This window comes from Nicotiana sylvestris, chromosome 2 (assembly GCF_000393655.2).
Source record: "Nicotiana sylvestris chromosome 2, ASM39365v2, whole genome shotgun sequence".
Classification (NCBI taxonomy): domain Eukaryota; kingdom Viridiplantae; phylum Streptophyta; class Magnoliopsida; order Solanales; family Solanaceae; genus Nicotiana; species Nicotiana sylvestris.
This window is the reverse complement of record NC_091058.1, coordinates 107759941-107772517: the sequence shown is the minus strand read 5'-3', so window position 1 is coordinate 107772517 and position 12577 is coordinate 107759941. Positions and strand designations below refer to the sequence as shown.

The 12577-nt window shown below is 33.2% G+C and overlaps 1 protein-coding gene across 2 annotated transcripts; it reads left to right on the top strand.

Annotated features, from left to right (window-relative positions):
- Positions 1 to 421: 421 nt before the first annotated feature.
- On the top strand, positions 422 to 5871 carry LOC104227870 (probable prolyl 4-hydroxylase 9). Of its 2 annotated transcripts, none has more exons than XM_009780229.2 (8): positions 422 to 755; positions 846 to 962; positions 1599 to 1756; positions 2243 to 2345; positions 4548 to 4643; positions 4818 to 4883; positions 4974 to 5093; positions 5663 to 5871. In XM_009780229.2, exons 1-8 carry the CDS (start codon positions 633 to 635, stop codon positions 5747 to 5749), a joined length of 870 nt encoding a protein of 289 aa, XP_009778531.1. In that variant the 5' UTR covers positions 422 to 632; the 3' UTR covers positions 5750 to 5871. The 2 variants fall into 2 exon arrangements, with proteins under 2 accessions (XP_009778531.1, XP_009778532.1); XM_009780230.2 differs by having other exon boundaries at positions 547 to 755; positions 4974 to 5079.
- The last annotated feature ends 6706 nt before the right edge of the window (positions 5872 to 12577 follow it).

Here is a 12577-nt window from a genome sequence, read left to right as displayed (position 1 = left end):
GATGTGTTGGGAAAAAAATCCCGTTTATGATGTAATTTCTTTTACATGTCGAACGTAATTTCTCTGATTTTATCAGGTAATAATCCAATTTCTTTTCCGCTCAATATAATATTTATTTGCAACTAGTTTCCGGGTTACTAGTTGGCTGGACTATTCCGGTCCACTTTAAGTGATTTTTTAATTATTTTTATACATATTAAGGAATTACTTTTAATATTAATGAATAATATAATTAACCATATTAATCTTAATTTGTTCATTGAAAATATATTAAATAGTCCCTCGTTCTTACTCCAAAGACAATTTTAAAAGAAAAAGTTAATTCTTTTTTGATATTTAAAAAAATTAAATATTATAGACTAAAAAAAAGAAGAAGCTAAAAACTCACTTAAAAAGGAGTAAACAAGAAATGACATGACCAATTTCAGCTAAAACCAAAAAAGAAGAAAAGAGAGAAAAGAATTCCCGCCGCGTGCAGAAGTCAAAGATCGTACATATGCAAACAAACACTCTTTCTTCACTACCATCCCTACTCTGAATTTGGGCTGTTATTAAATAGCACAGAGAAATTATCAGTTAAGAAAACTAAAGTCTCTTTATAGTCAATTGATTTTCTTCATCAGCGGAAAAACATGAAGAGCAGAGGCAAATTACTGGGACAAAGATGGTGGAGCTTAGGGTTACCTTCGGTTTTTCTCCTTTGTCTTTTCTTCTTCCTCGTCGGTTTATTCGGTTCTACTCTCATCTCTCAGCAGGTAGACTTCCTATTAGTAATTTTTTAGTTCTTAACTGATGGATTTCTCTATTGTATGCATGTACTGATCAAATTGTTTGGGTGTGATTAGGATGTACAACTAGGTAGTTTACGATCGAGGTCGAGGGTGCTTGAATCTGTGGAACAACTTGATACTTTGCCCAATGGCGAAACTGGAGAACATTCCCTCACTTCCATACCCTTTCAGGTCTGCTTCTGTCGTTTCAACTCTCAAATTTGGGATTTCTTTTCTCTTTGGTGATTAGCCCTGGTTCGATTTTTAGTCGATTTCAGGAATCTTTTAAAAACCATTTGTGCTCCAAAATTGTTGTTTGTCTATATAGTTCAAAATGTTGGATTTTGAACTATTTGATGAATCAACATTAACATTACTTGAGCTTGTTGCCTTTGATGCAAAGACGCCCCTTTTTGTTACAGCTGATGTAACATCAATTGGTGTTTGTTTTTCGATCAGTAACATAAATGGGCAATTAAGTAAGCCTAAGAATAAATACCCATCCCCTAATTTCTACTCTTCTTCTACTACTTCATCTACCATTTTTATTATTTATTGATGATTCCCGTTTGCTACGGCCGATTGGGGGTTGTGGGGGGTTGGGAGGAGATGGAAGCAGCAGTATTAGGCATGTATTTAAGTCTATTCACATAATAGCTGTAGCTGTAAATGACCATGTTAGCTTCCTGATTTTATCCCTAAGCTGGTAAATTTAGAAATCTTTAATTTATGGTGAACTCGTTATTATATAAGCCTGTATCTTTGATCCACATTTGTATTCATTTGTTTTGGTGTATTTTATGACGCTGATTTCAATCTTTTGGATAGGTTTTAAGCTGGTTCCCGCGTGCATTATACTTTCCCAATTTTGCAACTGAAGAACAATGCCAAGGCATTATTAAGATGGCAAAGGCAGAGCTGAAACCATCAGCTTTGGCTCTCCGCAAAGGAGAAACAGCAGAGAATACCAAAGGAATTAGAACAAGGTAAACACTACTCTGGGGATTGTGAACTGCCTTCTATTTTGCTTCTCCCATGTCCCAAAACGATTGACCTCATCTTTAACACTATCCAAGAATTTTATTGAGGTTTAGGTCATTACAATGCCTTGATTGAAATTTCTGTTCTTTTAATCATAAATACAATCTTTTTACTCTTTCCCAGAGTTAGTTGAAAATGTCTTAGATTAACTCTTAATCAACTGAAAAATATTGTCATAATATCCATTTATGGTAGATAGGGTCACCATGAATTGGGTGTGTGCATATACATTTTCTACTTTTTTTTGGAAGACAAAGTTATTCATGGTATTTGTACTAGCCATGTGTCTTTTTTCCCTTTCCTGCTCATTTTCTTTTAAGTTTCTTTGATCTGTTTTCTGAAAGAACTATTTGATAAAAAAATTCGCCTCTTTTGGTTTTGACAAGTTACACAATCTTGCATGAACTTTACTCTTTTTCCCTTTTTCCCAGTTCTGGTATGTTTATCAGTTCATCTGAAGACAAAACAGGAATTTTGGACCTCATTGAGGAGAAAATTGCAAGGGCGACTATGATCCCCAGGACACATGGAGAGGTAAAGTTCACTTAAAACACACATCTTAAATATAATGCATGAGCGCTTCTCACTGTATGTGAGTTTTATCTTTGCGTCCATACATTAGAAATTGGATTCTAGTAGAGGACATAATAGTGGTACTATAGGTGGCGAATCCTCATCCAAAGCTTCTTCATTCCCTTCCCTCTCTTGCATCTTCTATTTTCTTGAAAAGTAAGTTGATTCAAGCTCTGATAGTACATTTGTATAATGCTGGAACACCTATCTATTAAAGTTTGTAGGTCTCCTCTAGGTAATGCATCCTTCCAAAAGTGATCAATACCGAAGAGAGCAAGTCTTTTGGTGTTAGTGGTAAATATTATGCGATAGAACAGCCGCGCCCTCAAAGCATGAACTTGATAATAAACAACAATAATAAGAAAATAGTTGTTGAGAAGATGTTACTCATGCATCAAGACCCAAGAAAATTAAACTTGTATGTTCTGTGATACTTCGGTTTATTTGGAGATGGGAAAACTTGCAACTAAATCTGGATACAGAAAATTTAGGTTGGATGTGAAAGTTAGTCATGTTACCACATAGTATTATTTATTGCAAAGCTTGATCCATTTTTCTTAAGCATTCATTTCATGTCAAAGAAACATATGGTTGGTTACATCAATCACACAAGGTTGTTGTTTGCGGTCTGTAACACCGATATTTAAGTTTGCAATCTCTTGGAGTACCTTCCTTTTCATGTTGTATGAACATAGTTATAGCTTTGCTGTAATCACTGTCAAGAGGCTTCACTTTACCACTGATTTCTTCGTGCAAAGTTATGTACAGTGGCTGAGTCATCACAAACTATTATGAAGTAGTATGAGAATTGGAATGGTAGTAGTCCAGTGTTGTCAAAGGAGAAAATATGGAAAAGCACTAGAGTCTATTAGGGCTTTAAGTGCAAAATGCATTTTTTTTCGTTGCCAAATGCAATTGAAAAATCAAGCGCGCCGGTTTAGCCAAAAAGAGCGCAGATGAAGAAAAAATATAAATATATATGCAATGCAAGAAAAATGTTACTATAAGCGAAGTAGCAAACAACAATTATACAGGAAAAATATAATTGAGTTCAAAGCCATTTTTAAAATTTTGCTTGAGATACAGAGAAGCAGTTTTAAAGTTTTTAGTTCAGATTTAGTGATTATTAGTTTCTTTTACTATCATCTATACATTTGTCCACAATGTTTTCTAAACAATTAATACATTTCCGTGCCATTGATATTTCATGTCTATTGATCGTGTTCATGATAGAGCACATGTGCCTTTGGTGCCTGCACTGATGCTGCCTAAGCAAGCCGAAGTGCTCATTCCACCTCTACTTAAGTGCACTCAATACTTGATTGTTTTTTTTTAAAATACTTGATTGTTCAATCACATTTTTACCCGTTTCAAGGCCATGTAGATCAAACACAAAGTAAGGTGATTTCGAATGTTAATTGGTCTCTTCTCTGCACTCTTTTCACCTCTTATCTGAAAATATAAATGCCTACATGCGCTGGAAAAATGGAGTTTAGTCCACGTTGTTTGTGGACGAATTAGTATTTATTAGGAATGTCGAACATGACTGGACACCATACCATTATTTTTGTCCGAACTATTCACATCATATGACTATGGATTTTTGAGAAAAGGTTTCATATGTCAATTTAGTTCGAAGTGAGTGAAAAATCCTATGTACATTCCTATTGGGATATCTTTTGTTTCCAAGTTTACCTATGCAAAAGAGCTCAATCAATGTGGTTGACGGGATCAACTAGCCAGCCATCACATGTGTGGTTTATTGGTATTCTAACAAGAGACTTTTCAATAACAAAAAACCATGAGGCAACCATACAGGGTGTGCATTTTAATAGGAAAGTTAGAGACAATTGCGCATCTCTTGCATTTTTTGCATATTATCTGAAACTGATGGAGTTCTTGTGCTGGATTCCCAGAATATTTGTTCAAATTTCCCTTGGATTTTGAGTTAAATGTGATGATGCAAATACTGCATGCTATGTACCTTATGCATCCGATAATTGATAACTAGTCAGGTGGCTAACCATTTGCATCTGAACTTTCTCTTAATTGCTAATATTACTTAATTCTGAACGATTCTTCTGTTCATAAGAACACTAAGTATGGCGTACTGTGATGATAATTGTTGTTTAACTTGATTCAGTTGATCTTTGCATTCTGCAGGCATTTAATGTGTTGCGGTACGAAATCGGCCAAAGTTACCATTCACATTATGATGCATTTGATCCTTCTCAATATGGTCCTCAGAAGAGCCAAAGGGTATGCGTGAACTACTTTCAGTAGATTGTTGCTGTTGACTTTTCCAATTGACTTGTGAATTTTCCAGTAGCTCAATTAGAGCAATCTAGTTGAAATTTAGTTCAGTTGCAGTTTAATTGAGCGATGATTACTTTCACATTTCCAGTCTAAAATTATAGTATAAATTTCATTTAGGTTGCATCCTTTTTATTGTATTTATCTGATGTGGAAGAAGGTGGAGAAACCATGTTTCCTTTTGAGGTGAGTTCAAGGTTGTTTCTTCTTTATTGGACCATTATTATCTTTCTCCCTGTACTGCTCTGTAAATTAGTTCATTTGGTTAATTTACAGAACGCACAGAACATGGATGCTAATTATGACTTCCGCAAGTGTATTGGTTTGAAAGTGAAGCCGCGTAGAGGGGATGGACTACTGTTCTACTCACTGTTTCCAAATGGTACAATTGATCCAGTGAGTTATTCTTGTGGATTTCATTGTTATCCTTGCACTTCTATTGTCTTCATAACAATATACACGTCTTTACAGCAAGCAGTGTTTTTCGCCTTTTACTTCTTTATATCCTATGTCGTCTCAAGTATACTTTGACTTTTGTGCTTTTGTTTGTGTCTTTGTGTGTTTTCCTATTTCCTTCTGTGGGAATCATTCTTGAGCAATCCTATTACCATGATGCTATGAAGATGTTTGTTGATGAGGGTTGATTTTGTACTGCTAAAATGATTTGTATTACTGTGATTAATCAGCTGAATGAGAGCCCTATTAGCTACTGTCTCATTGTGTGGATACTGATGGGGAAGGTTATATAATATTGTTTTGCTATATTACTGTTCCTGTTTCGGTTACTCCTTACTGCTTCATCTTCTGTGGATACTGATGGGGAAGGTTATAATATTGTTTGCTGTATTTCTTCTTTCCCTCTGTGGCTACTACTTGTTATAAAGCAGAATATTCGTTACCAACATTATGTCATACTGCTCATGTTGGCACTGCAAAATTTTCACATTTCTAACACTCTAATGCAGACATCTCTTCACGGGAGCTGTCCAGTAATCAGAGGCGAAAAATGGGTTGCTACAAAGTGGATCAGGGATCAGGAACTTGATGAATAAACAAGGAAGTGTAGTCCACAAAATTCTTTGGTTATTTAATATTTACTAGGAGTTTGAAACGAGTTCTGCGGTAAATATATTTATAGAGGTGTTAATATAGCTCAGTATCAGTTGTCCCTTCATATTGTACTTGAATTTTTGGGACTTCAAACACCCCCCCACCCAAAAAAAAAAAAAAAAAAAAAAGTGACCCTATCTAGCAGTAAGAAAGTCTAATTGTAGAGTAACATCTTACAGTAACCACTGCTTGTGCTAATCACCTTTGCTACCCTGCAGCCAGTTACTGAAAATGATTAATGAGGCTTTTTGAGTGAACAAGGACTTTAATTGGTGTAATGCCTGTAATGTAAATAGAGGTTTCAGGGCATTCCCTAATCATAGGAAGTAGGGGTGTACAGAGGAAACCGACAAATCGTACCAACCCGATAATCCGAGTCAAACTGAGAAAAAAAAATCTGACTATGGTTTGATTTGATTTGGTTTGGTGTTGGAAAAAAAAATCCGACCATAATTGGTTTGATTTGGTTTTAACCAAAGAAAGTCAAATCGAGACCAAACCAACCCGACATTACATATATAGAAATTTTAGATATATTTAATATATAAATATATTTATTGTTATGTAATTTATAAATATTTCTTAAAACTTTTCATAACTTTATCTTTTAAGGTATTATTTCAAGGCTGAACTTAAAACTTTTGAATGTTCCAATAAGTTTTATAGCCATTAATATTAGTAAACTAAATAATGCTAAAAAAGCCCAAACCAAAATCAAATCAATACTAGTGCTAACAAAAGACATTCAATTCAATACTACGAATGAGAATGTATTGAATATCTATTTTTTGTTTTGCAATAATTTTGGATAAAAATGCATAACCTATTTTTATTTTTTCTTTAGCGTTTAGTCATGTAATTAATACTCCCTTATTAGTCTACTTATTTTAACACGACTTAGTACTTTTAAATTATGTTTATTTTTATTATGGCTTTTTAATTAGCAATATTTATATTACATAATTTTATTGTCTTTATTGTTGAATATTTTAGGATAATGCCATGACACATCTCATATTTTATATTATTTTCTTGTAAAATACTTTATATAGTTGCTTTTTACTAGGATTAAAGAAATATTTTGAGCACAACTTATATGTTTTGTTCCACGAAGATTTTACCGGAAAAAACCCGAAAAAACCCGAATAACCCGAAAACCCAAGAAAACCCGGAAAAAATCGAAATTGAAAAACCCGAATTTTATTGGTTTGGTTTGGTCTCTAGATTTAATAACCCGACACAATTGGTTTGGTTTGGTAATTATAAAATCCGAACCAACCCGACCTATGTACACCCTTAATAGGAAGTGTAATGCCGGTAATTACTTTATTCAAATCAAGCGTCTTATTAAATGTTCCCTTTCAAAACGGCCTTGGTATTAGGAGCTTGTTTGGATGGGCTTAAAAGCTGGTCAAACCAATTTTTAAGTTATTTTTTAGCTTATTGAGATGTTTGGCAAACTTAAAATCTGCTTAAAAGTCAAATGCTTTTAAGCCAAAAGGTCCAAATTAAGCCAAGAGTGATAAGTTGGGTAATTCCAACTTTTTTTTTTCTAGCTTAAAAGTCACCCCTCTTTGTCCAAGTATTTTACATTACTATCCCTGATACTTATGTATAATTCCAAAATACCCAATCATTTCTTTTTCTCCTTTCCTCCGCCATTTTCAATCCCTGTCTTCCAAATTGCATAATCTTTTCTTTTTCTCCTTTCCTTTGCCATTTCCAATTTGTGCCTTTCAAATTCCATCACTGCCGAATTCTTTGTTTTGTTTTAGTTTCTTTTTTGGTTCCATAACATTTTTTTAAAAAAAGATTGTTGTTGAATCCCCTTTTTTTTTTTAAATTGGTGAAACTATATTCTAAATCAAAATTTTCAATGTGTCTACATGTTAACAAAGAATTCGAAGCTATGAGATGAAAAAATATATTTTGGTGAATAATAGATTATTGCATGTTATTTAAATAAATAATTTATATTTTGGGCAATCAGTTTAAATTGAAAATGAACTAAATCATAATTTTTTTGTAATGTATTAATTTAGAATAAAATATTATCATAATCATTTTCTTTATAGCGTTAACAACTTTAAGGATATTTCAGTTATTTTACAGAAACAAGTGCTTACCAGCACTTATTTACCAAACACTTCAATAACTTTTTTTAAGTTTCAGCACTTTTATCCAAATACTTAATTGCTTATTTATAAAACAAACTTCAACACTTAAAAAGTGCTTTTAAGCACTTATACTTAAAAATCACTTTTTTTAAGCCAATCCAAATTGTTTTACAACATTCGTCTCAAACGGCGCTCCCCCTCCAAATATGTGACACGTGGACTAAATTTCCACACTAAATGTAAGGTGTAAAATTAATGATTTGTAGTAACATATAGACAAAACGTTCTTTACTCCCGTTCTCTTGAGGAAGTTTGGCGGGACATATAGAGTGCCAAGCATACACTCGAAGGACTTGAAAACATAGAGTGCCAAGCATACTCCCTTTTATCTCTTTCTGGAAAATATTCCATTTTCATTTAATTTTGCTGACTATTTGAGAAAACGCTAGATGAATGGATAAATAGTCTCTCCGACTACATGCATCAAAGTTCCGATGTTTATGATGGATTTATGGTGCAAGCAAAAACAAAAATTCTCTTCGTCCAGAAACATGTTTTATAGTAAGATTTTTTAAACTTAATATGTATTAGAGATATGTATTCATTTTCATAACTCTATCTCCCTATTCTAATAGAATAAAAAGTATTATAAACAGCTAATTTTTTATTTACCTTGGTAATAATCTAATTTAAATTTTATGTAATTCCTAAGTACTAAAATGAGCTTAATTCTTAATCAGTGAATTAATATTTGGATTGACTTAACGATTAAACAGTTTGACCTAAGCAACATCTCGTGTGTCTTGGTATATAAAAGGGAAAAGGGCTAAATATACCCCTTTCCTTTGGAATGTTATCTACATTTATCTTATCATTAGCAAACTTTTAACAATAACCCTTGATCTGTTAGGCAATTCAATATCTCCCAATTTTTTTTTTATTTAAATCACTTGTTGTTTTTCTTGCTCCACTATTTTCAGAAATTACTATTGATGTGAATGCTAAAGGTACTACACTATACAAATTATTTATGGATATTTTTAATTACCATTGCACCCATTTCTCTTCTTGTGATAATAAGTTTGGAATTGGTTTAAAATTTTATTTATTTTTCAATCATATACACACTGCAAAATTCAGTGGGTCTATTTATTGTGTATTGTATGTAGATGTTCATCATGTATATACATGTATATACGAATATATTTTGTTATTATCTAAATAGTACAGAGTTCGATCGACTAACTTAAGAGTGCACAACGATCGACAATTGATTAAAGTAAAGTTGAATTCGACAATGTAAAATCTCCAAGGAACTTCAACTTCTATCACTAATACACATATATGCCATGGTTCCTTACTTCGACAGGGTACAAATATCTAAATTGCAAAGTCTCCATATCTTTAATTTGGTGCAACAAATTCATTAAAGTTGCGGTGTTGTAAATACTTTTGGAATTTAGACAAGCTATCTAATTTAGATTTTTCAATTTACCATACTTTGTTTACTGGCCGTTGTATAATTTTAATATTTCCTTTTCTTATTTTTTTTCAATTAAGAAAGTAGGTAAATATAAACTATTTTGAAAATAGTGAATCAAGAAGAAGAATAAGTGACTTAATTAAAATAATTTGGGAGATGAGGGGTAAATTTTAAAAGTTTATTAATGGCAAAGGTAAATTTGGCAGGATAATATAACAATAAAGGTAAATTTGACTGAATAGCATAATAAAGATTAGACGTAGACAATATTCGAAAATAGACGGGTAAGTTTAAACCTTTTCCTTATATAAAAGGAGCAATTTACAATTCCAAGGAACAATCTTGCAGCAAAATATAATTGGCTGAGCATGGACGTAGCTTTGCATTAAGGAAATGCTTACACCTCATCCAACTTCCTGACACGAAAACAACACGCGTCAACACCATATCATAAAAAGAAAACTTATATATGCAAACTAGGAAGCCAATGGAAAGGCCAAAAATAAATGCAAAGTTGATTTGACAGAGCAGATAAAGAGAAAGAGATATAATAAAAGAAGAAGTGCAAAATATATGGAGAAAAAAGAAATGGAGAGGCAACCAGATAAGGAATCAGACAAGAGTAAGTTAGAAGGTTTGCCAGTAGATACAAGTCCTTATACTGTGTATAAGGATTTGGAGGATTATAAGAAACAAGCGTATGGAACACAAGGACATCAACAACCAAATCCTGGCCGTGGTGCTGCTAGTTCCACCGACGCGCCGACACTCTCCGGTGGTGGATCTGCCTCTGCTCACTCTCAGCTTTCTGCTACTAATACCATCAATCGCCAGGGTGTCCCTTAATTTGCTTAATGTTTAGTTGTCATAGGCAGATCTAGAACAAGTTTTACGAGTTCAACTGATCTCATTACTTTCCGATTTAAATAAGGAAATCGCATGTAACTATGTATACATATATGAAAATAAAGTTTAAAATTATACATATAATAAGAATTTTAGGTTTTTGTTGCAATGTTGAATTTCGCGTGCCCACCCGGGATTATAAGAAAATCTTACCATCATGTTAACAACAAATGCAATATCAGGCCTTAGTACAAATCTGTATGTACATCAAACAACCAACAACACTTGCATATGATATATCTTTCATGATTCTTATTTCAATTTCATTTTTCGGACATTGATCTTTACTAAGTTTATTCCCTTTTATAACAGGTGCAACACGAGGTCTACAATCTTGCATATTGAAAGTTTTATGAACACTCTTAATGTAGGAACACTGTGATAAACCCAATAAATCACGTAATATATCTCTTTTAATTTCTATCCCAAAAACAAAAGAGATTTTATCAAGATCTTTCATATTAAAAGACCTAGATAAAAATTATTTGATCTCATTCATCAAGCCCAAATTATTTGTGGCAGGCAGAATATTATCTACATAGAGAACCATAATAATGAAACTACCATTAGCTATTTTAAGATAAATACATTCATCAAGCTTATTTTTTACTACCATTAGCTATTTTAAGATAAATACATTCATCAAGCTTATTTTTTATAAATTCAAATTTTGTATAATTTCATCAAATTTCAAGTACCACTGTCCAGAGGCTTGTTTCAACCCATATATGAATTTGTTAAGCTTGCACACTAGATGTTCTTTACCAGCTTCTGTAAATCCTTCAGGTTGAACCATGTAAACTTCTTCAAGCAGACTCCCATTCAGGAAAGCAGTTTTAACATCCATCTGGTGCAACTCTAAATTAAAATGAGCCACAAAAGCCATCACAAATCTAAATGCATCCTTGGATGAAATAGGAGAAAGTGTTTCTTTATAATCAACACCTTTTTTTTGAGTGTAACCCTTAGCAACCAACCTTGCTTTATAATGGTCTATGTTTCCATTGGAGTCTTTTTTAGTTTTAAACACTCATTTGTAACCAATAGGTCTAAAATCTACATGCAATTCAACTAACTCCCACACTTTATTGTGTTCCATGGAGCGCATTTTATCTTCCGTTGTGTCACGCCATTTATCAACAAATGGAGAGGAAATAGCTTGAGCATATGATAAAGGATCTGTCAGCTCTCCAGTATCACTAAGATTTTCAATCACATACATGATAAAATCATCAGAGATGTCACTCTTTGTGACATGCGGAGTGATTCATTATGTACATTTTGCTCAAGAACTATGTGATCTGCATCGTTGTTCCCTTGATTCTCCCCCCTCATGAATAGGTTGGTTTACCACCTTTTCATGTACAACCGGTACATGGACAATGACTTCCTTCTCTTTCAATACAATTTCCTTACCACATGAACAATCACAATCACAAACAACATGCTCAAGAAATTTTGCATTAATAGACTCAACGATTCTAGTGCCACGCCAAGGATAGAAAAACCTAAAACCTTTAGAGTGATCAGGATCGCCTATAAAGAAACAACTGGTAGTTTTAGGATCAGTTTTCTTTTCTGTGAGTGAATAAATACGAACTTCAGCTGGACATCCCGAAATGTGAAAATGATTCAAGCTAGGTTTTCGAGTTGTCTATAGTTCAAAAGGAGTTTTCAAGACAGGTTTTGTAGGAACTCTATTCAAGATATAGCTAGCTGTTTTTAAGGCTTCACCCCAAAGATGCTCAAGTAGCCTAGTCCTTGACATCATACTTCTCACCATTTCCATGAGAGTACGATTCTGTCTTTCAGTCACACCATTCTACTCAGGAGTACCTGACATTGTATATTGTGCTACTATCTCATATTCTTGCAAAAATAAAGCAAAAGGCCCCATACATTGACCACACTCATCATATTTTCCATAGTACTCATCACCACAGTCAGACCTCAGTATCTTAATGGACTTCCCAAGCTATTTTTCAACTCCAGTCTTGTAAATTTTAAACTTATCAAGTGCTTCAGATTTTTCTTTTAAAATATATATATAACAGTATCTTGAAAAGTCATCAATAAAAGTAATGAAGTATTTATGATTGATGAAGGTAGGTACATAAGGTCCACTAATATCAGTATGAATAATTTCTAAGAGTTCAGAGTTCCTAGTGGAACCCTTTCTCTTAACCTTGGTCATTTACCCTTAACACAATTCACACAAGTTTCAAAATCTTTTGGATCAAGAAGGTAAAATATTTTCCTTTACC